This window comes from Vitis vinifera, chromosome 5 (assembly GCF_030704535.1).
Source record: "Vitis vinifera cultivar Pinot Noir 40024 chromosome 5, ASM3070453v1".
Classification (NCBI taxonomy): Eukaryota; Viridiplantae; Streptophyta; class Magnoliopsida; order Vitales; family Vitaceae; genus Vitis; species Vitis vinifera.
Window position 1 is genome coordinate 8,360,376 of NC_081809.1, and position 27,581 is coordinate 8,387,956.

The following is a 27,581-nucleotide window of genomic DNA, read 5'->3' on the forward strand; positions in this document are numbered from 1 at the left end:
CTGCTTCTCCAAAAACGTATCTCCTCCCCACTCTGTTTTTTTGCAGATCCCCCAGCACTCCCTCCAGAACTCCTTATTTCTGTCTTCCTTAGCAAGCCACTACCCGTTCCCCTGTTCACCGATCAGCCAACATGTCATCTCCAACCACCACCATGGCCGGCCATGCTCCCTGCCATGTCCATGCAGCTGGTCTCATGCGTCGGGAAGGGGTCCCCCACTTGTCTAGGGTGCTGCCAGCTCCTCCAGGTGGTGAGAAAGCATCCTTCCAATCCTATAAAAATCCCTCAAAAAAACTAATGAAAAAGAAATGGGTGGACCATTGGTTCACCTAACGGTCCGTCCAATCCAAAGAGTCAAAAATGGCGTCTGGTAGCCCTAAATATATTTCATTGTTGGCAGTGAGAGCAGCCAGAATCATCTCATGGCGCAGCAGGAAGTAAAGCTTTTGGGGTTCTGGGCTAGCCCGTTTGCCTACCGGGTGATATGGGCATTGAAGCTGAAGGGGGTCGATTACGAGTACATTGAAGAAGATGTCTTCAACAAGAGCCCTCTTCTCCTGCAACTCAACCCCCTTCATAAGAGCGTCCCAGTGCTCATTCATGGCCACAGAGTCATCTGCGAGTCATTTGTTATCGTCCAGTATATCGATGAGACCTGGCCTCAGTACCCATTACTCCCACAAAACCCTTATGAACGAGCCATGGCGAGGTTCTGGGCTGAGTTTGCTGAAAGCAAGGTAACTTCTACTGCAACTCCCCCAATTTATATTGTTTTCCATCTTTCTAATAGTTTTCAGGAGGTTGATTTTCAATAGAAATTTTGAGTATGTACTGAATGATTTTTGGTTGGTGAATGGGATAGCTGATGGAGAGTGCATGGATGGGCCAATGCTCTCGAGGAGAGGAGCGAGAACGGGCAGCGAACTTGGCGATGGAGACTGTTGAAAAGATAGAGGAATTGGTGAAAGGGAAGAAGCTGTTTGGGGGAGAGAGCATCGGGTATCTGGACATTTGTTTGGGATGGCTCTCTTACTGGCTGCCTATTTGGGAGGAAGTTGGGTGCATGCAGATCATAGACCCCATTAAGTTTCCTGCTACCAGTTCATGGATCGACACAGTTCTTCATCACCCAGTGATCAGGGACAACTTACCTGCCCGCGAAGCCATGATCGTGTATTTCCAGAAACGCCGCAAAGACATTTATGAATCACGCACTGGTTTAAGGGTTTAATCCGTCTGCATCTTCCCAACCTGAATAATGTGGTTTTGTTTGATAAATCGAATAAAATTTTATGTAGCAGACAGACTCACGGTCCGTCCATACAAATAATATCTTAGTGGGGCCTGAATTTTCAATTTCAATGGGTGAAAATATGTGATTTGGCGTTGGAATCGCGGGTGTATTCCTGTTTTCTTTCAACTTGGGGCTTTTTAATTTGTAGTGTGAGCTTACTGTGTTGAAATCTTTCTTTCGAATTCTGGGCCTGGTTTTAGGAGAGAGTGTTGGTTATCTTGCCCATTAGAATATACATTTTTAGGGTGTTTTCAAAATCAAACCAGTGATCAGTTCACAGTTATATGGTCTGATTGATAGTTTCACAGCATAAATATATAACTTATGTATTATATAAAATTTAAAATAATTATAACAAGCTAAAAATATATATAATTACAAATTTTAATAGTATTTAATTTTAAATTTGATATATCATAAATGTATTGATATTATAAATTTTATTAAATATAACATATATAATATTTAAGTATGGAGATATATTTAAAATGAAAAGAAACTTATAATATTTAATTTTATTTACACATCTTTATATTTTATTATTTTTAAAATAATATATTAATTAATTTATATTATTTTTATCATTATTATAAAAATAAATGCCAAAGGGTTTTATACAATAAAAATTTGAAAAAAAAAATATTCTTATAATGAAAATGTTTTATAGCTTAACAGATTAACCTCAATTTTTTTAATTGAAGGTCCCAACTCAAGCCCTCTAGCATGCAATTTTTTTTTTCCTCACTAACTAAATCCCACATTGAAAATGGATAAAAAATATATAGGGAGTCTTAGGTATAAAAGGCATGCAAGAATCTTTGACTTGCAAGGCCAATAGGCCTAAGGACAAATAGTGTAAATAAGCTCCTCACATGGAATGATCCTTAGGGTTTTGGAATAATCTTTGACTTGCAAGATCAATAGGCTTAATGACAAATGAGTTGGATGGGCTCCTCACATGGAATGATCCTTAGGGTTTTGGGCTTGGCTAGTTCGAAAAGAGTCAATCAATTTGAATAGTTTGCCAACCAATCGTTAGTCCGAACAATTCAATACTTCTAATTGGTTGGACTGGCTAGTCCAATTCAATTTTTAAAACACTACATTTTTATGATCTCGTCATGAAATATTTTGGGTTGCTTGGTTAAAAGGGTAATTGAAAACCTAAAATTTGAAATTTAATTTTTCATTTTTTTGTCTCATTTTAATAAAAATGTTCTTATATACATATAAAATGATAAATGAAATTTATGTTCAAAGTAGGTTACTTTTCAAGTAAAGATATGAGAAGGGATAAATTCGGGATTATTTCATCCATGTGAACTAATTAATTCAAACATTTATTTTATCTATCTTAAAATTGTGATTTTAGTATAAATTTAAAAATCTTAATTTTGAAAATTTGAATATATATTTAAAAATTATATTTACAAACTATGATTTTTAATTTACATAGAAATCCTATTTTCAATATACCATTTCAAACTAATTTTAAAGAAAAAAAAAAAGATTATTTTGAACAATAATTTTAAAATATATTTGAAATTTACATTATCCTTTTTTACCTTTTGCTTATTTATTTTTGTTCACATATTATTATTAAATTTTAAGAGAAATAAAAAACAAATTTGTGCAAAACCCAAAGCTGTCTTTTTAAATTTGAAGTGACAAGAAATGATAAAGTGATGGGAAAAGTATGTTTTAAGCTAGTAATATGGAAAATATGAGAAATTGGTATCCAGCTTTTAGGTTTTCAAGATAGCTACGCTGATTCCAAAAATAATTTGGGATGTATGCACTCTCAACTTAGTTGTTATTTTATACACAATATGTCTTTCTCTTTCCTCAGGTTCAACTTCAATGTCTGAAAAACCAAAAAAAAAAAAAACTGAAAAACGCCCTCACTTTTCTCTCTCTACTTGACACTAGCGCTGAACACAAGACTCCATCCTCCATCTGCTTCATCTTCCTCTCCAAACCGAAAAATCTAAAGACCCTAACACCTTCCACGTCTTGATCTCAATCTGAAAAATTCAAATCCTTGCAAGTTTGTACAAAATGTGAGAAACTCCTCCAACAATGATTGCTGAGGAAATATCATTTACTTGCTTCTTATTAATGTTGTCATCGGTTTTCATAATACTTGTTCACCATCTCAAAGGAAAACTTAACTTCATTAAAATTCCTTATAAATGAAACTTAACTATAATATATTTCAAATCATGACTGAAAATTTAACCTTATTTAGGTTTTTATTAAATCAAACTTAACTCTTATGCAGCTGAAGTGAATATCTTTAATGAAAAATTGATCTTAGTAAAAGAAGTGAATTGAAAAAATAAACGTATTATAATAAAAATAATGAAATGAGTATAATGAAAAAAAAAATGGGAATGTGATGTTTTTGAAGGCAAAAAAAGTAAAAAATGGTACAATAGTTTAAAGAGAGTCATTTTTCAACAAAATTAAAGGAAGATGTTATCTTTACAATTTCATAGTTATTTTGGGTCATGCGTCCAAATCACCTTTCTTCCATCAAAGGTTAAAGATCAATTCTAAGAGTCTTCCATCTTTCTTTCTTCTTCAAAATCGTCACATTCTCCATTTTGTCCTAATTTTGTCCTCTCTTTTTTTTTTTTTTTTGAGGATTTTTATAGTTATTTTTAGTTAGGATTTTTGCATTTATTTTTTGTTAGGGTTTGTTATTGTTGTCAGTAGGGTTTTTTGGGTTGTTTTTTTTATAGGGACTTCTATTATTATTATTATTATTATTGGTTTTTTGGACAATTTTCGATTAAGGTTTTTTACAGTTGGGGTTTTTTTACCATTATTTTTTGTTGGAAACTTTTGGTTTTATTTCTTGGGATTTCGACTAGAGTTTTTTTTGCTATTGTTTTTATTAGAGTTTTTTTGCAGTTGAGTTTTATTAGGTTTTGAATTTTTGTTAGACATTTTTACTTTTTTTTTTTGTTGGAATTTTGATTGGAGTTTTTTTGCAGTTATTTTATATTAGGGTTTTATTGCAAGTTGGGTTTTGAATTTTTATTGGAGATTTTTTTTTTTTTTAAGATTTAGATTCAATTTTTTTATTATAGTTGGGTAGATTAAATAGATGACCATTCTAATAAAGATTTATAGATAAAATAGGAACTTAACCTATTTAAGCTCTTCTTAAATGAAATTTAACCATGATACGATTCAGGTCATTTGAGTGGAGCTAAAATATGTGCTCCAATGACACATATTCGATATGATTTGGGGACCAAAGGGCACTCAAATCACCCAACTTGACCTAATCGATGTTAAGGATCTAGCCATGAGTTTAACTTATATTTTAAAGACTCATCTCAGGTTCAAAGGAAGAAAATGGTACAAGTTAAATTACTTTAGATTTTGAAAGATCAAGAAATGATTAAATGAGAAAATAAGTGAGTCAAGACTTACAGACCGAGAAAATGCAAGACGGGGATATTATTAGTTTGGGAGATGGGGAATGACCATTACGAAGTAAGAAAGACGGCACACAAACATGGACAATGAGGCATGAAACAAATTCATCAAGTTGTATGGAAATTTAGAACTCAAAATTTGGTAGCATCATATACACTAACTTTGAAGTGAAATTTGGAGCACTTCATGAAGTCTATTTTAGGTAAGCTATATATCATTTCGAAGATCCAACACTTTAAACAATATACAAATCAAAGATGAAATTTGAAAGTTATGTGCATTTGAAGCAAATTGGTTAGAGAAGAATTCTGAGTTCGAAATTTACTGTGCATTTCGAACTTAGCCCTTTTATTTTGAATTGGACCTCCTTCTTCCACTTATGAGTTCAAAATTGACCTGTAGCTCATCCAAATTTCGAACTCAACCACTAATGATCAAGTTTGAGCCCTGAGACACGTCAAAATGAGCTCCAAATGCCTCCATCCAATTAGAAATGCATTGTACTCATTTAGAACTCATAATTTTTGAAGTTTTTTAGGTTCTTTATAACTTTTCATTGTAATATAAGTAGCAAATGAGAGTGTGCCACATATTAGGTCATTTATGATGTTATCTAAACAAACTCTCTTAGTTCTAAGGTTTGGGAATCTTCCGAGAGTTTGACATTTTTGTGTAGAAGAAGACGAGAACTTTGGTTTGTTTCTTTTCTTCTTTATTGAATATATTATTTTTAATTTCTTTTTATTCAAATTATGGATTTGTACCCTATTATGGATTGTGAATGTAATATCACTCTCATGAGAGGCTAAAAAGCCAACTTGGGGCTTGAAGTATGAAACCTTAGGGCTAGAAACTCGTAGGAACAATGGATAAATTATTATAACAATGGGATTAATTATTTGTTAGGTTACAATTTATCAATTTTTTATTCTATCATTGTGAGTTAGTTTAAGGAATGATACAATAAATTATTACTTGATACTAATGATTCTTGGTAACTTTTGATCATTAGTTACCCTAGTTTTTTTTATCATTATTTGTCCCAAAACAAAGCTATAAAGAGTAGAAAGGGTTAAAAAGTCAAACCTTAAACTAATTATCAATCTCATTCATTTGATGGTTTTAGGAATCTGTTTTTTTTTTTTAAAAAAAAAATTTTAATTAGGTTTTAGATGCAATTTTGAGTTATAGAGCTTAAGTTGATTGCGAGTGTCTAAGGATCCTAAAACTCTAAGATCACTCTACTTCATAAACCCTTGTTATCTCTATTTCTATACCTTAAGTTGGATTGTGGAAAACCTTAGACTTGAATCAATTGAATTAAAAATCAATATTTGTTTTGTTATTAATTTAGTTTTTTTACTTAGTTTCACTTCATTCATACATTATTTTTCACTTTAGGATTCAAATAAAGGTGATTCATTTATCCTACTATTAACAAATTTCATAAGTCAGTCCATGAGGATGATACCCGAAATACTACAAAAGTCGTAGTGACTTTTTCTTTAATTTTTCTTGACCAAAGTTGCTACGTAAATAGGCTTAGTATTTTGGATAATAGAGTTGATCGATCATCATTATAATCAACTTTTCTATAGATGAAAGAGAAACTTAACCTTAGTGAAATATTTTATTAATGAAACTTAACCATAGTTTCATTATAATAAAAGTTTTTTGTAGATCATGAAAGGGAAACATAACTTCAGATTTTTTTGTAGATGAAAGGGAAACTTAGCTTTAATGAAGTTTTTTTTATAAATAACACTTAACTATGGTATAGTTCATATCATGGCTGAAAACTTAACATTATTTATGTTTTTTTTAAACCAAACTTAACTCCTAGGTGAATATCTTTAATGAGAATTAATTTTAATAACAAAAGTTCATTTTAGTTAAAGAAGTGAACTGAAAAAATAGAAGTACTATAAAAAAAAAATTGATGAAATGAGTATAATGAAAAAAAATGTGGGAATGTGATGTTTTTTAAAGCAAATAAAGTAAAAAGGAGTAAAAGAGTTCAAAGAAAGTCATTCTTCAACAAAATTAAAGGAAAATGTTGTCTTTACAATTTCATAGTTATTTTGAGTCATGCATCCGAATCACCTTTTATTAAATATGTTTTTTTATCTTTATTTTTATTTTAAAATATTTTAATATATTTATAATTAATGAAATAAAGAATTCTAGTATAAAAATATATCCAATTATACTAATCTACTAAATAAACAAATATTTCATACTTTCAAGATAAAAATATTATTAATATTTTTTGTATGTGTAATATTTTGGTCACATGAGGTTTTTCTTATGCCATTTATTTATTACTAATAAGATAATATTATTAATGTTTTTTTTAATAAAAATTAGAAAAAAGGGACTAGGAATGAATCACAAAGGAAATGATGAGGGTTAATATCTATACTATATATAAAAGTCAGAATGTGAACAATTTTGTTGTGACTATTTTTTAGTCCTATTTCCTTCATATGTTTACCCGCTTGCCATTTATTCACACCACAAGAATTTCTTATTTCTTCTTTCTATTAGGGTTTTTCTTCTTCCTTCGAGTTACAAGGCTTGATATTAGGGTTTCTCCTTCTTCGCTAGGGTTTTGGTTTGTTGACGCCCTTGAGTTGAAGAAAATTAGATTTTCTGAATTAATTTTGATAATCACAATGATTCTTTTTCTCTCAATTAATTCTTGTTCTCGGTTTTATTTGGGGGAAACCCAAGTTAGAAATTTGTTTGACCTATCTTTGGTTTTGGTTGTTCTTTGTTTAATATGATTAGTTACTGAGAAGATGGTGACGTTAAGGATTTGAATTTTGGAGTTTCCCCCCAATTTTCTTGGCAACCAAACAAAGGCGAGTACAAAACACAACAATAAATTTAGGCTTGAAAATTTCAACAAAGTAAACAAAGTTGCGTAAAAACACCACAACAATGAATTTGAGGTTACATATTTCAACAACTTTTTTCCCTACATTTTCTAGGGAAACAAACAGAAAAAAGATAGATGAAAAAAAGAAGAAGAGAAAATCTAATTCATAACTCTGAAATTTCATCCTCTGCATGAGAGTGAGGATCAAACTTCAAATAAGTGCACAAAAATCTCTCTAAAACTGGTCATTTCTCTTCGATGACTGTTTTCTCTCTCTACTATTCTGTTTGTGACTCTCCATTTTCTCTTTTCAGTTTTATTCATGGAGTGGGAATGTGAAATTGAATAATTGAAATTGAAAAATGGGCTACTGAGATTGTGCATGATTGCATTTTCTTGTCAACAAGGCATCCCAATTTTCAAATCTAATGGCAAAAAAGATGCATAAAAATGAGGTCAATTATAATGTGGCATGTGTAAAATTTAGTTTCGGTATTTTATACCCAACTTACATGCCATCATCTTACATCGTAGTCTATTTTTATACCTAATCTCAATTATTTGCATCTTTATATTAATGATATTTTTAATATTTGTGAGATTTATTGGTGTCCTAATCTTAAATATTGTAGTCATGAATTCTATTAATACATTCTTTAGAATAAAGAATTAATTCTTTTATTTTATCTCTTATTTCTATGCACATATAATAAAATTATAAAAATTTTATCAAATTATTTTTTCCTTCTTTTTATATAAATAATTTATTTATTTATATACAATTATGAATAAAGATAAATTAATTTTAAATTCTAAGTAATTATTTTAATTTAAAATTTAATTTTTATAATTTCAATATTTAGTTATTTTATAATTATGATAATGTCATAAAAGTGGGATTTACCTTTTTCAGCATTTATAAATATCAATTAAAATATAACCTCTTTATTTTAATTTAATAACAGTTTTAGTTTTCTACAAATTTATGAAAAGATAATTGAAATACTTTTTATTTAATTATAATTAAATAAAATAACATAATTAATTTATTAATTTTAATTAATTAATTTAATAAAACATAATTAATTACTTTTTATTTGATATTAAAATTTTCCATCCAAAAACAATAAAAAATATAAAAAATAAATAAATATTATAGTAATTTATTATAAAACTTATTTCTAATTTTAATATAAATAGTACATCTTTGAATTATAATTTGAAATATTATTTTTTTAAATAATATTTAATTTTAGCTTCTCTCAAAAAAACAATATGATTTGATCTATTAATATAATCATTTAATAAATATAAATATTTTAAAATAAAATATATTCAAATAAAATTCTGAAATAGATGAATATTAAATTTTTAAATAATTAAATTTAAATTTAAATATTAAAAAAAAAATGCTATTAGCTGACATTTCAGCCTAGTAATAAGTATATATGACTAATATCAAATATACTTATGAGCTTTCACGGCCGAGAGGTTTAGAGGTGGATTGAGACTTGAGAGTAGAGATAAGGGCAGTGCTTTTGAGGTGAAGCCATGGTCTCCATCGCCACAATCCCTGCTTTTCCCTGCAACAACACCCGTTCATTCCCTCGCCATTTCCTCACTCGCCGTTCCTTCTCTCGCCATATCCTCACTCGCCGTTCCACACCACCCTCATTCAGTGCTGGAACATGGAGGAGCACAGCCATCACTTCCAAACTCAAAGAAAAGACTGCTTTGGAGTACAGGAAACTTGGGGACTCTGATCTTAATATCAGCGAGATTACTCTTGGAACGGTATTTCAGAAATGGGTTTTGTTTTTCTATAGCTGTTTTTGATTCTTCACATGTGGAAATTGAATTAAACTTTTGTTTATGTTGCAGATGACATTTGGGGAACAGAATACTGAGAATGAGGCTCATGAGATACTCAGTTACGCGTTTGAGCATGGGATTAATGCTCTGGACACTGCAGAAGCTGTAAGTGGGTTTCATTTTCGACTTCCATTATAGGCCCCAAATATTTGTTTTTTTTTTTTTTTTTTTCTCTCCTTTGTATAATGTATGGTATCTGATTTCAGTTGCTATCATAAGGCCATTGCAGTGAACATTTTTATTTTTATTTTTTGTATTTTATTCGGGTATCTCTCTGAGTAAAGATATCTTGTGTTTTCAGTTTGGAATACTTCACCCATATAGACCTTTTTAAAATTAAAGGGAGACTATACTCTCTCCCAGTGGGTGGAGTAAGGATAATTGCTTCATCAAAAGATGCAATTCGATTCCTTTTGTTTGGGGAGAATAGCATACTCCCAAATTATTGATATTTGAACTAGTACTTCCTTCTTTGTGTTTCTTTTTTCCTTGGTTCTTTCTGCAATTTTGATCTATGGGGAACTGAGATGCTTCTTTAGGATTTATTCTGGATTTCCACGATGAAATTGGATCAGTTTATGAGTTGACTGCATATGAAAACAAATATTAGACAAATTAACTAGTTGATTGTTACTGAAATTGATGGCTGTGCATGTCTTTTACTTAGCCAAAAATTCTTGCATTTATCTTACATTTCATCAAATGTATACTATATTTAACTACTTTGTGAATCCAGACACTGTCATGAAATGCTCTGATAGAATACTATTGATCATATTGCCTTCTTTGTTTTCATTTTTTTTCGAACATTTTTAAAGCATTAACTTAGACTTCATGTTTCTCCAGGAAAACTGTGGTCCTCGTCACTCTTAGCGTCTTCTTGACTTCCTTTTAGGCATATCCATGTATCCTTTCAAAAACGTTTCTCATTTACAGTACCCTACCAAGCTCTGTAACATACTTATTTGTGCTAATCAGTAATTACCATTTGCTGTTCATCATTCCACTCTAAGGGTTCTTTGAGTAACATTCACATTTAATCTTCAAAGTGGATCAATTTTTTTCTTTTAAAATTCCAGTACCTTTACTGTTTTACCCTAAATGTGCTTTCAAAAATCCCCGGGTTCACTCAAAAAGTTCCTGTTCAAACCTGCTCTCAGAACGAAAACCCATTTGCTATGAAAAAGACAGGATTTGAGAAAGGATACGCTGAACCTGCTACCCCCAATTCCGGCCCACTGTTCAGGAACAGTCCTCCATTCCTGATCCAAATGCCCAATCCTCTATCATTTTTCTGTTTTTGCCATCTCTTGATACCAATACCTGTACCTTATGTTATCTGGTAATGTTTCATATTGTGGTAGCCTGATGATTCTTCCATGTTGCATGTTCTTCTTTCTCGGTTCAGAAAAAGACTTATTTGTCTCCAGTTGGTTCAAGATGTATAGTTTTCTAGCTTTTCATTTCTCTTTTAAACCATCAATTTGTAATAATGAGAATGTGAGTGGTCGATAGCAAATCAACATATACATGGGCTCTTCAACTTTCTGTCAATAGTATTTTTATCAACTTTAAACATTGGATGCATTTTTTTTTTCTTTCTGGATCTTGTTAGTAAGCTGTCATGACATGTTTCCTTTTGCAGTATCCAATTCCAATGAAAAAGGAGACACAAGGGAAAACCGATCTGTACATCGCCAGTTGGCTGAAATCTCAACCCCGTGATAAGGTATTAAAATTCTGATGGGTGACTTGTGCTCTTCCAATTTTGTATTTCTTCATTTGAACATGTGACTGAGATTCTAAATCAAGTTTTTGTGCGTCTCCTTGAAGTCCTGTCTGAGAAGAAATTTCACCAAGTATTGCAAATCCATTAAAAAATTCCTGAATGAACTGAAAGGCCATTATTTTGCACCAATTCCTTTTTCCTCAGTTCCTCAAATGCTTTGTAGTAAATTGAAGCAGCAAAATCTAAGTGCATGACTCTGCTATAGCAGGGCATGAGTGTTAGTTTAATACATCCAAACAGTTTGAGAAGGGAAATTGGTAGAAAATCGATGTATGATGTTCCCTTCTAGGTTGAAGTTAGCGTGCTATTATAATTGTTAAACTCATTTGTAAGATCTGTCCAGGGATTGTGAATTTGATTTTTGAATGGTCTTAGGCTATTAAAAAGAAGAAAAAAAATGAATGGCTTTCATTTCATAGATTGAATTTCTTCATTAGACATTTTATAGGTTGATTGACTACATTTTGTTTTTAAAGTAGTAATAAAACCTGTGTTTTACAAACACAAGACATGCAGCATATAATCAGGGTTGCACATCTCTGTTCAACTACTCATCAAATAAAGCGTATGCTGTTAATTGTCAGTAACTTTAATCTCTTTCTTTGTTTCTAGTTTTTTGATAGGATTCTTTGTTTCTAGTTTTCCATGTTGATTTTCAGAATTCTCAACTTTGTCTCTTGATTTCTAATGGTAGGTTTCACTTTACATATTTGAATAATTCTGGACATTGTCTTGAGAAGCTGTAATACAATAAATCATGACAAATGAAAATTGTTCTAGAGCACTGAAGCGTTTGGTTATATTTCTGCATGGTTAGGTTATTTTGGCAACAAAAGTATGTGGTTATTCAGAGCGATCAAGTTACTTGCGTGACAATGCAAAGGTTTTGCGTGTTGATGCCGCTAATATTAGAGAAAGTGTGGAGAAGAGTCTTAAGCGCCTCAACACTGATTATATTGATCTATTGCAAATTCATTGGTGATTCTTTGCTTTTACGACCATGACCTTTGATATCTTTTGATTCACTTGTGTTCTATTATACATTTACAAGCTATTTCAAATTCACTACAATGTCAAAAATGTGCCCTTTTTAGTTAGTTTTAAGCCACTGTGTGTATCACCGCAATTTTCTGTTTTAATTCAGGCCAGACCGTTATGTGGCATTGTTTGGCGAGTTTTCTTATGATCCTTCAAAATGGAGACCAAGCATACCATTTGTAGAGCAACTCAAGGCCTTTCAGGAACTTATTGATGAAGGAAAGGTAAAAATCTGTTTCAGTAAGTAGATTATTAATGTAAATAGGAGACAAAGCATATCATTCTTGAGTTTGTATTTGGTTACTAATGTAAGACTGTTTACTGTTGATTACATTAGATTCACATGTAACAAGAACACTTGTTTTTGGACACTAAATACATGCATAGCTGAAAGGGATACTGAATTTCAAAAGGTCCTGTCTTCGAATTTTTTAATGTTAAAGACAAATGGAGTGCCAACATCACATCCGCTTAATTTGTGGCTTTTTATGTAGTGTAATTAGGATTCTCTTAATGACATTAAACGGAATGCTTCTGAACATACACAGGTACGATATATTGGTGTTTCTAATGAAACTTCATATGGAGTGATGGAATTTGTTCATGCAGCAAAAGTTGAAGGACTTCCAAAAATCGTCAGTATCCAGAACAGCTACAGTTTGCTAGTTAGATGTCGTTTCGAAAGTAAGTTCTGTTCTCACTCTATCCTCTTATCATTGTAGGTGAATCAAGAATGAAGCTGTTTTCAGGGTGACATTTCAAGCTATAAATGTTATTATTGTTAATTCTTATTCTATATATAAGTAACTCAAGTTTTCTGATATGTAACTATTATAGAATGCCTTCCACTTTCCCGCTGCTGCAGTTGATGCACTTGGATTTCATTCTTCCACCTAAAATAATCTTTTTGTTGGGTTCAGCACATCTTGATCCATGATGTATTGCTACTCTCTCTGGAATATAAATTTTAGTTTGTTAGTAAGAAACATTCTAGAAGGTGGATGGACCTTAACTTCAACCACTGATTTCTAGCCCTAGGGGAGGGTCGGTTAGATGCTGGGGCAATAAATTTTTCAAAAGGTGACTTCAGCCACCAAAATTAGAGGCACTCTGTTACTTTTATGTGATTGTTAGAAAGGGTGAAAAGACACTATATCGAAGAATATTCTCCCAACTTTTCCTCTTCTTTGAGAAATGACTGTTGTTTTCATTGTTTTGCAACAAGATAGATTGTATTTTTTAAAGGACCTGCAATTCTGGAAATAGGAGTTTGCTAGAAGTAACTGTGGATGCTGGGTGGATAAATACTTTAGTCTCTCCTTGTATTTCTTATGGTGGAGCGAGGAGTTTTCTAGAAAGGGCTACTGACATATCCAGTCATTCTTAAAATTAGGACTGCTGGGAAGTGTGTCTAATGTGGGCTAGTGGATTAGTTTAGGGATAGGCTCAATAGTGGCTTTTTCCTCAACTTAATTTAAATTTAAGTTGAAGCAGCTTTTACCAGATTATGTCCTATCTGCTTTAGCTCAATGCAGTTACCTTTATGATTGCATGTTGAACAACTTTTGCTTTTTTGAGTTCTTTGACTTCAAAGTGATTGTAAATTTATCCATCTGATCCTATGCAGTTGATCTTGTTGAAGTCTGCCACCCTAACAATTACAACATTGGCTTACTTGCTTATTCCCCACTTGGTGGTGGATCATTGTCTGGCAAGTATTTAGATATTAATTCTGAAGCTGCAAAAAGAGGAAGGCTCAACCTCTTTCCTGGCTACATGGAAAGATATAACAGATCTATTGCCAAGGTATGTCTTTATTCAAGATTTACTGATGGGTAGAGATGAATATTTGCTAGAAGCCTAGAACATGTTTAAAATACATCTAAGGTGCAATTCATGCTACATGATGTGCATGAGAATACCGTGGTTATATTATAAATATATAAGGACCTTCATGGCTGCATCTGTAATCTTCAATCTAATGCATGCCCATATATACATATATGTATATACACAAAAACTCCTTGCATGGATGCATATTTTGTATCGGTGGTATTTGGTATTAAAGTTCACTTGTGAATTTTTTTTAATCTCCTTTTTAATCTTTTTTAAAAGTTTTCCAAGTGCAAAATCCCGAAATTCGATGGAAGACTGAAATTTCGAAACTAACCAAAGTCACACATTCACTGTTAAGCCAAATTTGATTGGTGGTAAGTGGTATGATGCTTTTTGCAATCCATTATGCTATGTTTGGTTCCAAGAAAGTACCAAAAAAAGAAAAAAAAAACATTGAGAAAATGATTTTCTCATGTTTAGTTTTACCATGGAAAATACAAAAGAAAATAAAATATAACTAGTTAATTAGAAACTCTTACAATTTCAAATTATTCTGATCTCTAAGTGTATTGTATATTGTTGACCAATCCTTGGTTGACTAGTTCCTGACCCCTGAACCGAATATCTATTAGGAAATCAAAATCATAATCAGTTGAATTCTGTGATGGATGTAACATGTTCTGGATTTCAGGAAGCAACAATAGAATATACGAAGGTGGCCAAGAAACATGGGCTGACTCTAGTTCAGCTTGCCCTGGGATTTGCGCGAGACCGTCCATTTATGGCAAGTTCGATTGTTGGTGCAACTTCTGTCGACCAACTAAAAGAAGATATCGATGCCTTTGTGACAACAGAACGGCCTCTGCCAGCAGAAGTGATGGCGGATATAGAGAGTACTTTCAAGAGATACAAAGATCCAGCAATCCTTTGAAGACTGAAATTTACACGTCTCACTATTTTATTTCTTTTGCCCAATTCTTTTAGGTGTGGGTAATGTAATTGCTGCATCTTACACCTGAACAGAGTTGAAGCTTAACAGAACAAAACCCATTGTGCACTATGGTTACATGTTATATAAGCCCTCCCTCAAGTATCATGAAGGAAATAGATGAGGCCAATATATCTACTCCTTGTGAAAATGCCCTGACTCAAAGTGGTGTTTGTTTTTTTAGTTTTTTGCTAAAAACAATTTAGTTTTAGAATTTAGGTTGTTTGTTTTTCTACTTTTTCATGACTTATTATAAATTTTTTACTAAATAGAAAAAGCTAAAATATTTAGCTTTTTCTAAATAGAAAAAATAACATATTAGTTTTTTTTACTTTTTAATACTTAATAGAAATAAAATATTACAAAAACAAACAACCTAATATTTAATACTATTAAGCATTAAGGTTCTATTTAGAATTAAGTAAAAAAACAAACACCACCACTCTATTTAGATGCCATTATATAGGAAAATATCAAGGTCCGGAAATTGGTACCTACAAAACTTCAATTTGAACCGTTGAAAGGCATATAATGAGACCATGTATGTGGTACAAATGAATGAATGTGGGTATATATATATGAGACCCGAGTTGTATACGTGACATTGCTAATTGTATAAAAGTACACATAAAACACACTCTTCAATGATATGAAGCAAAGAAAATAACCTTTTTTTTCCTCCTCTTTTTTCCTTCAATTCAATAGAAAGCTAAAATCATGCATATATCGGTATAGGAATAGAGATGGAAATAAAAAGATTGAAATCTTATTTTAAGGCCACCTTATTTTCCAAACTTTAATAAATTTGCCATTAAAACTGGTTTATTATTATTTTCATTTGTTTTTTGGCTTTTTTTTTTGAAAAAAAATTATCAAAATTTACTTTTCCCAATACTCCAAACAAACGTGGAAGCTGGACATCCCATGGTCAACAATCAGGAGTCCATTCGTCATGCCACGTGTCAATAAATAACGCAATCTTTTCTAATAAACAAAAAGAAAAAAACTTGGTGAATGCCCCCAAAAAAAGCGCGCCAAGATCGCTCCCGTTAAACATTAACCGTTACCTGTCATTTCGCTCTTTCCTCTCTCTCTCCTCTCTCTAGGATTTCCTTTGCAATGTGCAGAGTCTCAATCTGCTCACACATTCAACAGAGAGCAAGTTTTATTGAAATTTCACCAAATTATTGAACTTATAGCTCGAGGTGTAGATCATTTTGATTTTCGGATTGATGTCGAGGCTGTTGATGGATGACGAAGACTGCCAATTAGTTTTAATGTTTGCATGAATTTTAAGTTTTTTTTGTTGATCAATTTTCTACATTGAGGATTGGAGAATTTGATGATAGGCCGAAATAGAATAGATTTACATCTATGAAGACTGGGGCACGGAAGTCGCCGCACCTGATGCAGTTGGTCGAGACAGGTTCGCTTCTCCTTTCTCCGGTGCTTTCCATAGAATTTTTTCAGATGGAATGGCAGATCCTGTTAGTTATGGGAATTCTGAGCGTGACATCGAGCAAGTGAGTTCCCTTTTTGTTTTTTTTTTCCCCCTAATATTTCTTAAGCTTTGTTTGGTTGATGAGGAAAGTTAGGAAACTAAAAGAAAATGGAGTTTTTAATCTAGTCTTTTGTGTTATTTCTAGAAAATGAAGAATTAGGTGGAGTAGGAAATTAGATTGGCTCATATCTGAAATCTTAATTTGCTTTCTTTTCTTACCGAATGTGGCAATTTGCTTGTGTTAAAATTGGTGATGAATGAAAGGAAAGAAATTTGGTGAAAATAACGAACGAGTTTAAGCTTCTTTGGTAAGCAGAAAAAAAGAGAGAAAGAAAGAGTGGAAGGAGGAAGTTGAAAGGACCGGGTGAAAAAACGAAGGGCAAAAGTTAAAGGACTAAATAGCTTGCAAGATGTTGTTGGCAGTCAGATTAGTTGATGACATTAATGGACCTGCTGATCTGTTTTGCAGTTCAAATACTATAGCTTGAATTTGCCAACAGTATCAGCATGAAGGGTATTGTAATGTTATGCAGATCAAGGCGTTAGAAGAGAACAAGCCAGCTTGCAGTTGTATTTCCAGATGATGGATTTTAGGAACATTAATTTCCAAATGACTATAAAAAAAAAAAGGGGCTGGACAATGATAAAGCCAAATACTGGGGTAAATGTTTTGGGCTGCTTTGAGTATCCAACCAGACTTGGGTAGTCTAGGGGAAAGGATTAGCTAAATGTCAGCAACAGGATGATAAAAATAATGGAAAGCACACATAAAGGAGAAGGGAAGAAAGGTAAAAAAGAATATAGATAGATATATATATATATATATATATATATATAGAAGTGTGTGTATTTAGTGAATGAAAATTGGTAGCCATTCTGAAAATCTGAATGCTAATGATTATATTATGGTGTAGAACATGGTCCCATGACATCTGTTCTTTTATAGCATGATAGTCATTCAAATTTGAATTTATTTGGTTTCTGGGCGCTTTTACATGGGTTTGGAATTTTTCTCTTTGGTAGGCACTTGTTACTTTGAAAAAAGGGACTCAGCTAATCAAGTACAGCCGGAAAGGGAAGCCCAAGTTTCGTCCATTCAGAATCTCTACAGTAAGTTATTATTTCCTTTCCAATTGAAAAAATTATTCACACCAATGGTAGTCAATCTAACGATTAGACCATGTCTCTATGTCATACATGGTTGTTGCTAAAACTGCATTTGATATTCTGGAATGCAAACTTCTAAGTGGATGGAGAAGGAAAAGGAGAGAAAGGGAGAGAGAGAGAACCAATTAAATGACAATAAATAGAGTATTTCTAATTAGTCTCAATGTGTTCACCCAATCTTTTGATGAAGGCTGGCCTCCTACTGTTAACTTCACCAACTATATCGGCATCTGTAAATCCATTCAAACACAAATACATACTTGGGCTCCTAACCTAAAGTACTAAATTTTTTAATGAAGTGACCACCCCCCCTGCTCAATTGGCTCATATGCAGACATTTCAACTGAACTGTTATCTCTAGTTAGCTCATGTGACGTATCACATGCTGATTCATCAACTCTCTCTTCTTGTCTAGGCTATTGTGATGAAGAAGGAATAGATATCGACTTTGTCAAGCCATCATCTGTACCTTTGGGTTGCTTAGTCTTGCCAAATTCTTCTAAGGTTTGATCCTTTGGAAAGATTACATCTTTAGTTCCCATAATTTTCTCGTTAGCTAAATCCCATAGGTTGAATCAAATTCTACTTCACCAGATCCAACAAATAGGTCTAGAGTTGCATTATCATCAAGCTTGGATCTTTGTGCTTCGAGAACATGCACAAAATCTTTGCATCCAAAGATGCTTAAATGAAAATAGTAGAGATCCTTGCTTATCCACACCTTTTAGGGAGCCTCAAAGTTCTCTGGATTTGATAAGGACCTGTGTATTAAATAGCATGCAGTGTGGGCAGCTTCCCCCTAAAACGTCTTAGGCAATTTTTTACTTTTCAGTGTGCACCTGACTCTCTTAATGATAGCGTGATTTATCCTTGCAGCTGCACCATTATACTGTTGGGACTAGGTTCTGTTTTCTCATGTCTTGTGCCATTTCTAGAATAGTAAGTTTCAAATTCCCTTGAGATATATGCTTACCTCCATTATTAGACCTTAGGCACTTCAGTTTCAACTTTCAACCGTCTTTCTTGCAGCTACGACATGGACTTATTGAAAGTGCTGAAAACCTGATCCTTTGTTCTCAACAAATACATTCATATTTCCAGGCAGCTTTATGAATGAAAGGAGCAAAGCATTTATTTTTTCTAAGGGACTCCACATCTATAGGTCCACAAACATCAGAATAGATCAACTCTAGCTTCTCCATCTTCCTTTGCAAAGTCCCATTGAAGGAAACTCTTTATTGTTTACCAAGCAAACAATGATCTCATGGAGAAAAAGATTCATTTTTAGACTTTAATGACTTCTTTGCCATAATTAACAATTCTTTCTTGCTCATATATCTAGATCTCCTGCTAAGGAAACATCCTATGAAGCATTCAACTCACTCTTGCAAACTCTCCCTTGGGTCTTGTACAGGGTGGAACAAACCTCTCCTTTTGCAACACTAAATAAACCCATAATAAGTTTCCATTTATCACCACCAAAATGACTTTCACATGCTTTCCTATCAATTGCAAAATGAGATATCAGATTGAGGAGCAAATCTTACACACACCTCACATCTCTCAAGGTCTACTAGAATCTAACATTGGTTTCAAGACGTACATCATACATCCCCACAATCTAGGAGTGAGTAGAATTTCCCATTGAGACTGCCCCAAAGTCTCCAGCTTTGTAGTTTGCAAACAACTCCATGTGAGGGGTAGCATGATAAGAGGCTATAGTGTCTATCATATACTCAACTCTATAGCAACAGAATTGTGGTATTACAAAGATGGAGGAAGAGAAACAACCATAACAATTCTTACGCTTACAAGTAATGAATAAATCTCACCAGATAAGTTTTCCACATATGATGAAGAGCACCCTTGACATAAAGCCAACATAACACAGGTGAAGATAACCCAGATTTTCAGTTACGAGAAGGAACCGCCATGTCTTCCAGCCCCCTTTTTTTTTCAGAACGTTTGTTCTTTCCTCTGCCGTAATTGAAAGAGAAGAAAAAAGGAACAACAACAGACAAACAAAGACTTCATGGGAGACCCAACATCTCCCGAGTTGCTGCCCATTTTATGGGCTATGCTGCTGGAAAAACCCAGCCCAAGCATCAGGTTTCATCCCACATGGGCCTTATGGGCCTTGGCCAATTGAAATACTTGTGCACTATTCATCAACTTGCACCTGTCTGATTGAAGTTTTGACCTATGTATATACATATAGATGCATTGGCGAATATATATTATATATAAATATAAAATGTGCCCATGGGCCTTTGTATTACTATATTTATATATTTTAGAGTTTGAATAACAAACCTGCTTATTTCTTAATGGACTATTTCGTCTTTAACTTCTCTTTGCACAATCATGATATATTTTTCAAGAACCTCAAATGTGTCAATGCTTACAGTCTGATGTAATTCACAGGATGAAACGACATTGATCTGGTATTCACATGGAGAAGAAAGAAATTTGAAACTATCTTCTGTATCACGGATTATCCCTGGACAGAGAACTGTCAGTAATGCTGTAGATTGAGAGCTAACTAATAGTTTTTATGTTTGACATTCATTTAACACACTCTTGTATAATGTGCTACCAAGACTTCCAATTTGCAAGAAACAAAAGAGACTCAGATTTCACTTGTTTGTTATTGTCTACAGGCTGTTTTTAGAAGATATTTGCGCCCTGAAAAAGATTATTTATCATTTTCACTTCTATACAATAACGGTGAAAGATCTCTTGATCTGGTTAGTGAAATGGGATTATTCAGTTTAACTTTAATACTTTCAAGTCAAAAGCCAACTTTGATTACCTTGATGATAAGTCGGTCAATCAATCTTAACTGTTTCTAACCCATAGATCTGCAAGGACAAAGTTGAAGCTGAAGTTTGGCTTGCGGGTCTCCAGGCATTAATTTCTACTGGACAACATCGTAATAGACGCACCAGAAGTGACATTCCCGATGTGAGAATTTCATTTCAACATCAATATATTTATGCTTAGTACTTTAGTTCCTTATATTACATTGTTCCTCACTTTGCAGAGTATCCTTGGCTATGTTTCATGCTTTCTGCCTTAAGTATGTGAATTTTAGTTCACGAGGTTGTATGCAAAAACAAATTGAGTGCTAAAATTACCTTTTCTCTAGTGTTTCATCAAAATAGTTATGATCACTACTTTGGTAACAAATCCAAATTTCCCGGGTAAAAGAATTGTTCTCATTACATTATCTTTTGTACAAGTAGGTTCATCTACTGGCCTGCATCTACAATATGTGTGCATGTGCGCGTGTGTAGGTGTGTTTACAATTGAGTTCCATGATACCTGAAATTGGTTTGATGAAAAACCAAGCCAACCTGTCCTTATCAAATTATAGGGAAACTATGGCCAGCTACTTCAGTTCATCTGGTGACTTGTATTGTGGGGGGGAGGCCTCCTTTCATTCCCTTTAGTTTTATAGAAGTTTTAACACTTTTTCTGAAAGTGTCAGTTTGACAAGTTTTTCCAAGTAAATTTGATTTGATGCAAGGATGATGCTCTCACTTTTGGTAGATTCTAATCTTGTAAACCTTGGACAACTATATTGGCATCCTCGATCTTGTTATTCTGTTCACAGAAATCCTTTCACACGTTGTTTTAACAGTGTAAACATTTACTTACAGAAGAATGGTACCTTCATATGCTACATGTGTGATTTTTTCAACATCCCTTGTTTGTTAATTAGTGTCTTTGTTTAACCTAATAGATCTCATTTGGATAACTGAAGAATACTATTTATTTTACTTCTTCAATGCAAATTCTCATGGTGTTTTGCATGCTATAATTTAATTATCAAGCATAATTTTTTCATACAATGCAACATACTCAATATTGTTATTACATATTAAATTCTCTTATCAACAGTGAATAATGTAGGCAGCTGATCTATTTAATTTGTTTGTTTTGCTCAGAATATCCATTAGATGTTATTAAGTTTTTTCATCATTTATTTAAGATATATTATGCTATTTCAGTTCCATGATGGTGGGGATTTCATTCAAAATGGCCGGCCATTTGGTGTAAATCTAGATTTTGCTTCAAGCATTGCACGTGGTAGGTCATCTGTTGATCTGAGTTCTCGTGACTCTTCTTTGAATTGGGCGAGCTCAGATGCGGGGTCAGAACGCACAAATATGCAACTAAGAACAAGTGGAGTGGATGGTTTCCGGATTAGTGTTTCGAGCACTCCTAGCTGCTCAAGTCAAGGTTCTGGACCAGATGACATAGAATCGTTGGGTGATGTTTATGTCTGGGGAGAGGTATGGTGTGATGGGGTTTTACCTGATGGATCAGTGAGCCCATTCCCTATAAAAATAGATGTTCTGACTCCAAAATCCTTGGAGTCAAATGTGGTTCTAGATGTTCATCAGATTGCTTGTGGTGTTCGGCATGTTGCTCTTGTTACCAGGCAAGGAGAAGTTTTCACCTGGGGGGAGGAATCTGGTGGGAGACTTGGCCATGGAATAGATAACGACTTCAGTCGCCCTCATCTTGTTGAATTTCTAGCAGTAAATAATGTGGACTTTGTTGCATGTGGTGAGTATCATACATGTGCTGTATCTACATCCGGTGATTTATTTACCTGGGGTGATGGTACTCATAATGCTGGACTTCTTGGTCATGGCACTGAGGTTAGCCACTGGATACCAAAAAGAGTTTCTGGTCCTTTAGAAGGACTTCAGGTTTTATCTGTTGCATGTGGCACATGGCACTCAGCACTGGCAACTTCCAATGGGAAACTCTTTACATTTGGTGATGGAACTTTTGGTGTTCTAGGCCATGGAGATCGAGAAAGTGTTCCATATCCAAGGGAGGTTCAAATATTAAGTGGACTAAAGACGATTAAGGTTGCATGTGGAGTATGGCATACAGCAGCTATCATAGAGGTTATGAGCCAGTCTGGTACAAATATTTCATCTAGAAAGTTGTTCACCTGGGGTGATGGTGATAAACACCGTTTAGGTCATGGAAGCAAGGAAACTTACCTGCTTCCGACTTGTGTCTCTGCACTTATTGACTATAATTTCCATCAGCTGGCATGTGGACATACTATGACTGTTGCCCTCACTACATCAGGACATGTGTTCACAATGGGTGGTACTGCATATGGTCAACTAGGAAATCCACTTTCTGATGGGAGATTACCTTGTTTGGTACAAGATAAATTGGTCGGTGAGTTTGTTGAAGAAATTTCATGTGGGGCCTATCATGTTGCTGTGCTGACATCAAGAAGTGAAGTATTCACTTGGGGAAGAGGTGCCAATGGAAGATTGGGACATGGGGACACAGAAGATAGGAGATCTCCAACATTTGTCGAAGCGCTAAAAGATAGGAATGTAAAAAGCATATCATGTGGTTCCAATTTCACTGCAAGTATTTGCATTCATAAGTGGGTCTCTGGAGCAGACCAATCAGTTTGCTCTGGTTGCAGGCAGGCATTTGGTTTTACCAGGAAGCGGCACAACTGCTACAACTGTGGGCTAGTGCATTGCCATGCTTGCAGTTCCAAAAAGGCATTAAAAGCTGCATTGGCTCCAACTCCAGGCAAACCGCATCGAGTATGTGACCCTTGCTATGCAAAACTCAAAGCAGCTGAGGCTGGAGATGCCTCTATTTTTAATAGGAAAAACACTGTCCCCCGCCGATCAATAGATGCAACAATCAGGTCAGATAGAGGAGAGGTAAGGTCTGCAAGGATTCTGATGTCTCCTGGACCAATCAATTATTTTGAATTTAAACCAGCAAGGCTTGGGCCAAGACCAGATCCTTCTCCCATGATCCAATCTTCCCAAGGTCCATCACTTCTTAAAGACATTGCATTTCCAAGTTCACTGAGTGCTCTTCAAAATGCTTTAAAGCCTGTTATTACAGCATCACCTCAGACTGCACCTCCACCTCCACCTCAGCCGGCATTCTCAAGACCTGTTTCACCATACTCTAGGAGACCAAGCCCTCCACGCTCTGCTGGTCCTGTATTTTCAAGGAGTGTAATTGATAGTCTCAAGAAGACAAATGAGCTACTAAATCAAGAAGTAACAAAGCTGCAAAACCAAGTAAGAGATAATTCTATTTCGTAGTTAAGCTTATTTGAATCATTGTACTGGTCCATTTTTTCAAACTTCTGAACCTAATTTCATTTTGCAATGCCTTGGTACTAGCTTAGTTTTTCACTTCCCTGACTTTAGGTTAGAAGTTTGAAGCAGAAGTCAGAAGGTCAAGATGCAGAGATTCAGAAATTACGTAAAAATGCCCAAGAAGCTGATTTGTTGGCTCTGGAAGAATCTTCTAAATGCACGGTAGCAAAGGAAGTTGTCAAGTCCATCACAACACAGGTATACTGCATTCAAAGTGTGCATCAACTTGGCAAGAACTGGTTTTTTTCAAGAAATCAAACTCTTTTAAGTTGTCAATCCCATCTTAGCATAGGTTTACTTTTCATTCAAAAGATTCATTAACTTTTTTGGTAAGGAAAAACAAAAAACCATTTCAAATTGCATGATTGTCAATAAAAATGAAAAAAAAATTAATGCTGATAAAACAAATGTGATAAGTTAGTTGTAGTGATGAAATGATGAAATATGGCCCATTTGTAGTTTTAGACTTGAAGCAAAAGTAAGACAAAGCAAGATAAAGAAAAGAGGATAATGTGTTTTCATCCTTGGTGGCTTGATTCCCCTCTTTCGTGTTGATCTTATTAATAATATAGAAATAGGTGCATGGATATGAGTCTCCCTAAGAGGGATTAAGAATATGTATAGATCATAATACCCTACAATGGCCAAACCAAATACGAGGAAAGAATACAGATATGAATATCTTTTCATTCGTTATTCTGTTGATAAGTTTAAGATTTTGAGCGCCTACAGAGGTATTTATATGAGCCTTTCTATATGTGTGTATGTGTGCGTGATGATGATGAATAAGTATGATATGATATTTCTATGAGAAAATAAGACAAAAAGCTCTTAGTTATACAGGAAGGGTTCACCATTACTTTAAATTTTTGCTTTGGTCTGGTGATTTATGTTTGTGAGTCCTCCTTGGAATTGACATTTGAAGCCTCAATAAGCATTTTTCTATAGGATTATCTTGAGAGTGCTCATGAATCCACAAATTTAGTACCGATTCACTTTAAAAATGATCCAATTGTGAACTTTTGGTCTGCATATGATGAAATAACTTTCTGCATGACAAATTGCATATTTTTTATAATAATAAAAATGAATAAAATAAAAAAGCAAAGGCAGTACACCCATGGAGCCTTATACCTGCAGTAACTCCCATGTGATGCATGCCATGCTTGCTGCTAATAAACAGACCATTATTAATGTCCTCGCTCATGAGCTTACAAACTAGTTCACAATTATCAGTGTCAGAAATGCTCCTTTTTTTTCTGCTAGTGTAGGCTCAAGGTATTTAAAGATCCTCTTCTGGAAGAAGATGTAGAGTAGTAGAATACACAAGCTTTCTAATACAAAATAATGTGCATTGGATGGTTTATCTGTGAGAAATAACTACAGTGACGTAGATGAAAAACTGTGTTCATCTTCGTAGTGTTTTTGTGACAAATTGCATCATGCTAACTGGCCTATATGCTTGCTGCTTTTCATGTGACTCAGCTTAAAGAAATGGAAAAGCAGTTACCTCCTGAGGTCTATGACAGTGAAACCTTTAAATCTATGCAAACTCAAATTGAAGCTTTTCTAAATACCAGTGGAACTCAAGCAGCCGAATTTTCATCTTCTTTACCAGCAGACTTGGAATCTGACCAGAAAAATGCCCCTGTTACCAATCCCTTGGGTGTGGAGGATCATGTAAATGCTGCAGGGCTTACAGACCTAACACAGAATGGTGAAAGCTCTGTACAGGACAGCAGTAAATTATCCATTTCAATTACAAGAGATGCTGTGCCTCAACAAAGCACAGAAAATGGCTCAAGATCAGCAGCAAAATATGAAGGAGAACCAGAAAGTACTGAACAATTTGAGCCTGGTGTTTATGTGACTTTCATTGCACTCAAAAATGGTACCAAGATCTTCAAGAGAGTTAGATTCAGGTATGTATATAGATGGTTTTTCAACTGTGCATGTGTGTGGAAGATCTATGCTATATGTTATATATACAAATTATTCTTAATTGGCTACCTTCTTGGGAAAAATATTTGTCTTTGGCATGATTTTGTAGTCATATTAGCAATTGTGTTATATTGTAAGGATCAAAAAACATTCTTGAAATGACAAATATGTATGGATGAACTAATGTAACTAATTCTATTATTATGTTTAGTGTCTTACTATGTCCAATTGGGATCCATACAATAACTCTGTTCCCTCCCTGCCCATTTCAGTCCATTCTTTATAATTCTATCCATGTCACTTTGGGCCTTCTCTCTGTGTACCACCTTCTAATCGCTGAATGACTTCAATATCAACACAGCTAATGATTTTAATTATTTTCATGAAGCACATGGGACAACATTCTTGCACTATAATCTCTAAAGCCATCTTGTCCTAAACGATATTGGGTTTCCTTAGTTTTTCTCTCCTATCACAACCTCACATTTCTCCAATGTTTCTACAGCAAACGGAAGTTTGGCGGCCAACAGGCAGAAGAATGGTGGAAGGAAAACAAAGAAAGGCTTCTTAGGAAGTACACCCCACCAGCATCAAGCAGTGCTCCAACTGGGTCATCGGTTCCTCCAGCACCAACAGATGAAAGTAATGAGTTGGCACAATCTTCCCAAACTTAGTCTCAGTACTTAGTCTCATGCCATTAAATGTTGAAAGCGAGCTGCTACCTGAGTGGTATTATGAATCTAGTCGGGTGAACACGTGTACTGTTTAGCAGCTAAAGAAGCTCTTTTTCAGAGGAATGGCACAGAAGGATTCAATTAATTTACAAATTAAAAAGAAGAAAGGAAAGGAAAGCTCCATGAAAGTGAAGATGATGTGATTTAGAGGCAGAGGGAAGCTTAGCTGTAATTCTTTTAATTCCTTGATTCTTTCTCTTTTGCATTGTAGTTGTACAGTAGATGAAGTTGTAGAACTATCTTTGTGTATTGAATTCCATGTAGCGTCGGAAATGCATTCTTTTCCTCTCCCTTTTCCTCCCTTAATGTCCGTATAAATGCGAACATGGGCTGTGGTTCACCATTCAGCAACTTGGCGACAAAGGATATGTTCACACGGTTGAGTAATAATCGGTGGACGCGTCAGCGTTAGAGAGAAACCTATACCAACTCTGTCACCTACTTCTGTAATTAGTATCAAGGCATCATAACTCCATCTCTCTTTCATCAATCTGCATTGCACCTGCATTTCCTTTCAAATAAATGTTATATAGGTCGTTTTGTTGTTATTGTAATTTTTTTTTTTTAAATTTTCTAGACAACAGGTTTAGTAATTTTATAACGAGTAGTAAAAAACTTTTCAAATGATTTTTTTATGGTTTTTTCGGTTACTTGCAGCCATTTTTTTCTGGTTGGATTAGAAGAAAAAGTTGAGAATGAATTACAAAGTTTTGAAAGGCAAAAACATAATATGAGACATTTTTGTGTTCATGAGGTCAGGTGTAAGCCTCAAAGTATTGAGGTGAACCTTTTGAAATCCTCGTTTTATAATTAAAAAAAATTAAAATATATAAAAAAAATAAAAATAAAATAGAATAAATGGAAAACATGAAAACAATTCAATAGAATCATAAAAAAATCATATTAGTTCCATACTTT

General features: G+C 33.9%; 3 protein-coding genes across 3 annotated transcripts; all 3 read left to right on the forward strand.

Annotated features, from left to right (window-relative positions):
* The first annotated feature begins 312 nt into the window (after nucleotides 1-312).
* LOC100245995 (glutathione transferase GST 23) lies at nucleotides 313-1,475 on the forward strand. The gene is made up of 2 exons (XM_002285184.5): nucleotides 313-736; nucleotides 862-1,475. Exons 1-2 carry the CDS (start codon nucleotides 422-424, stop codon nucleotides 1,228-1,230), a joined length of 684 nt encoding a protein of 227 aa, XP_002285220.1. The 5' UTR covers nucleotides 313-421; the 3' UTR covers nucleotides 1,231-1,475.
* A 7,619-nt stretch (nucleotides 1,476-9,094) lies between these two features.
* On the forward strand, nucleotides 9,095-15,298 carry LOC100259668 (uncharacterized). The gene is made up of 8 exons (XM_010651791.3): nucleotides 9,095-9,418; nucleotides 9,506-9,601; nucleotides 11,142-11,225; nucleotides 12,103-12,263; nucleotides 12,430-12,547; nucleotides 12,872-13,007; nucleotides 13,951-14,129; nucleotides 14,851-15,298. The coding sequence occupies exons 1-8, from the start codon at nucleotides 9,176-9,178 to the stop codon at nucleotides 15,088-15,090; spliced, it is 1,257 nt and encodes a 418-aa protein (XP_010650093.1). The 5' UTR covers nucleotides 9,095-9,175; the 3' UTR covers nucleotides 15,091-15,298.
* Nucleotides 15,299-16,178: 880 nt separating this feature from the next.
* On the forward strand, nucleotides 16,179-27,125 carry LOC100254552 (PH, RCC1 and FYVE domains-containing protein 1). Its single transcript, XM_002281306.5, has 9 exons — nucleotides 16,179-16,670; nucleotides 17,672-17,758; nucleotides 20,240-20,329; nucleotides 20,476-20,562; nucleotides 20,675-20,779; nucleotides 21,829-23,907; nucleotides 24,040-24,186; nucleotides 25,474-25,910; nucleotides 26,435-27,125. Exons 1-9 carry the CDS (start codon nucleotides 16,623-16,625, stop codon nucleotides 26,601-26,603), a joined length of 3,249 nt encoding a protein of 1,082 aa, XP_002281342.2. The 5' UTR covers nucleotides 16,179-16,622; the 3' UTR covers nucleotides 26,604-27,125.
* Nucleotides 27,126-27,581: the final 456 nt, after the last annotated feature.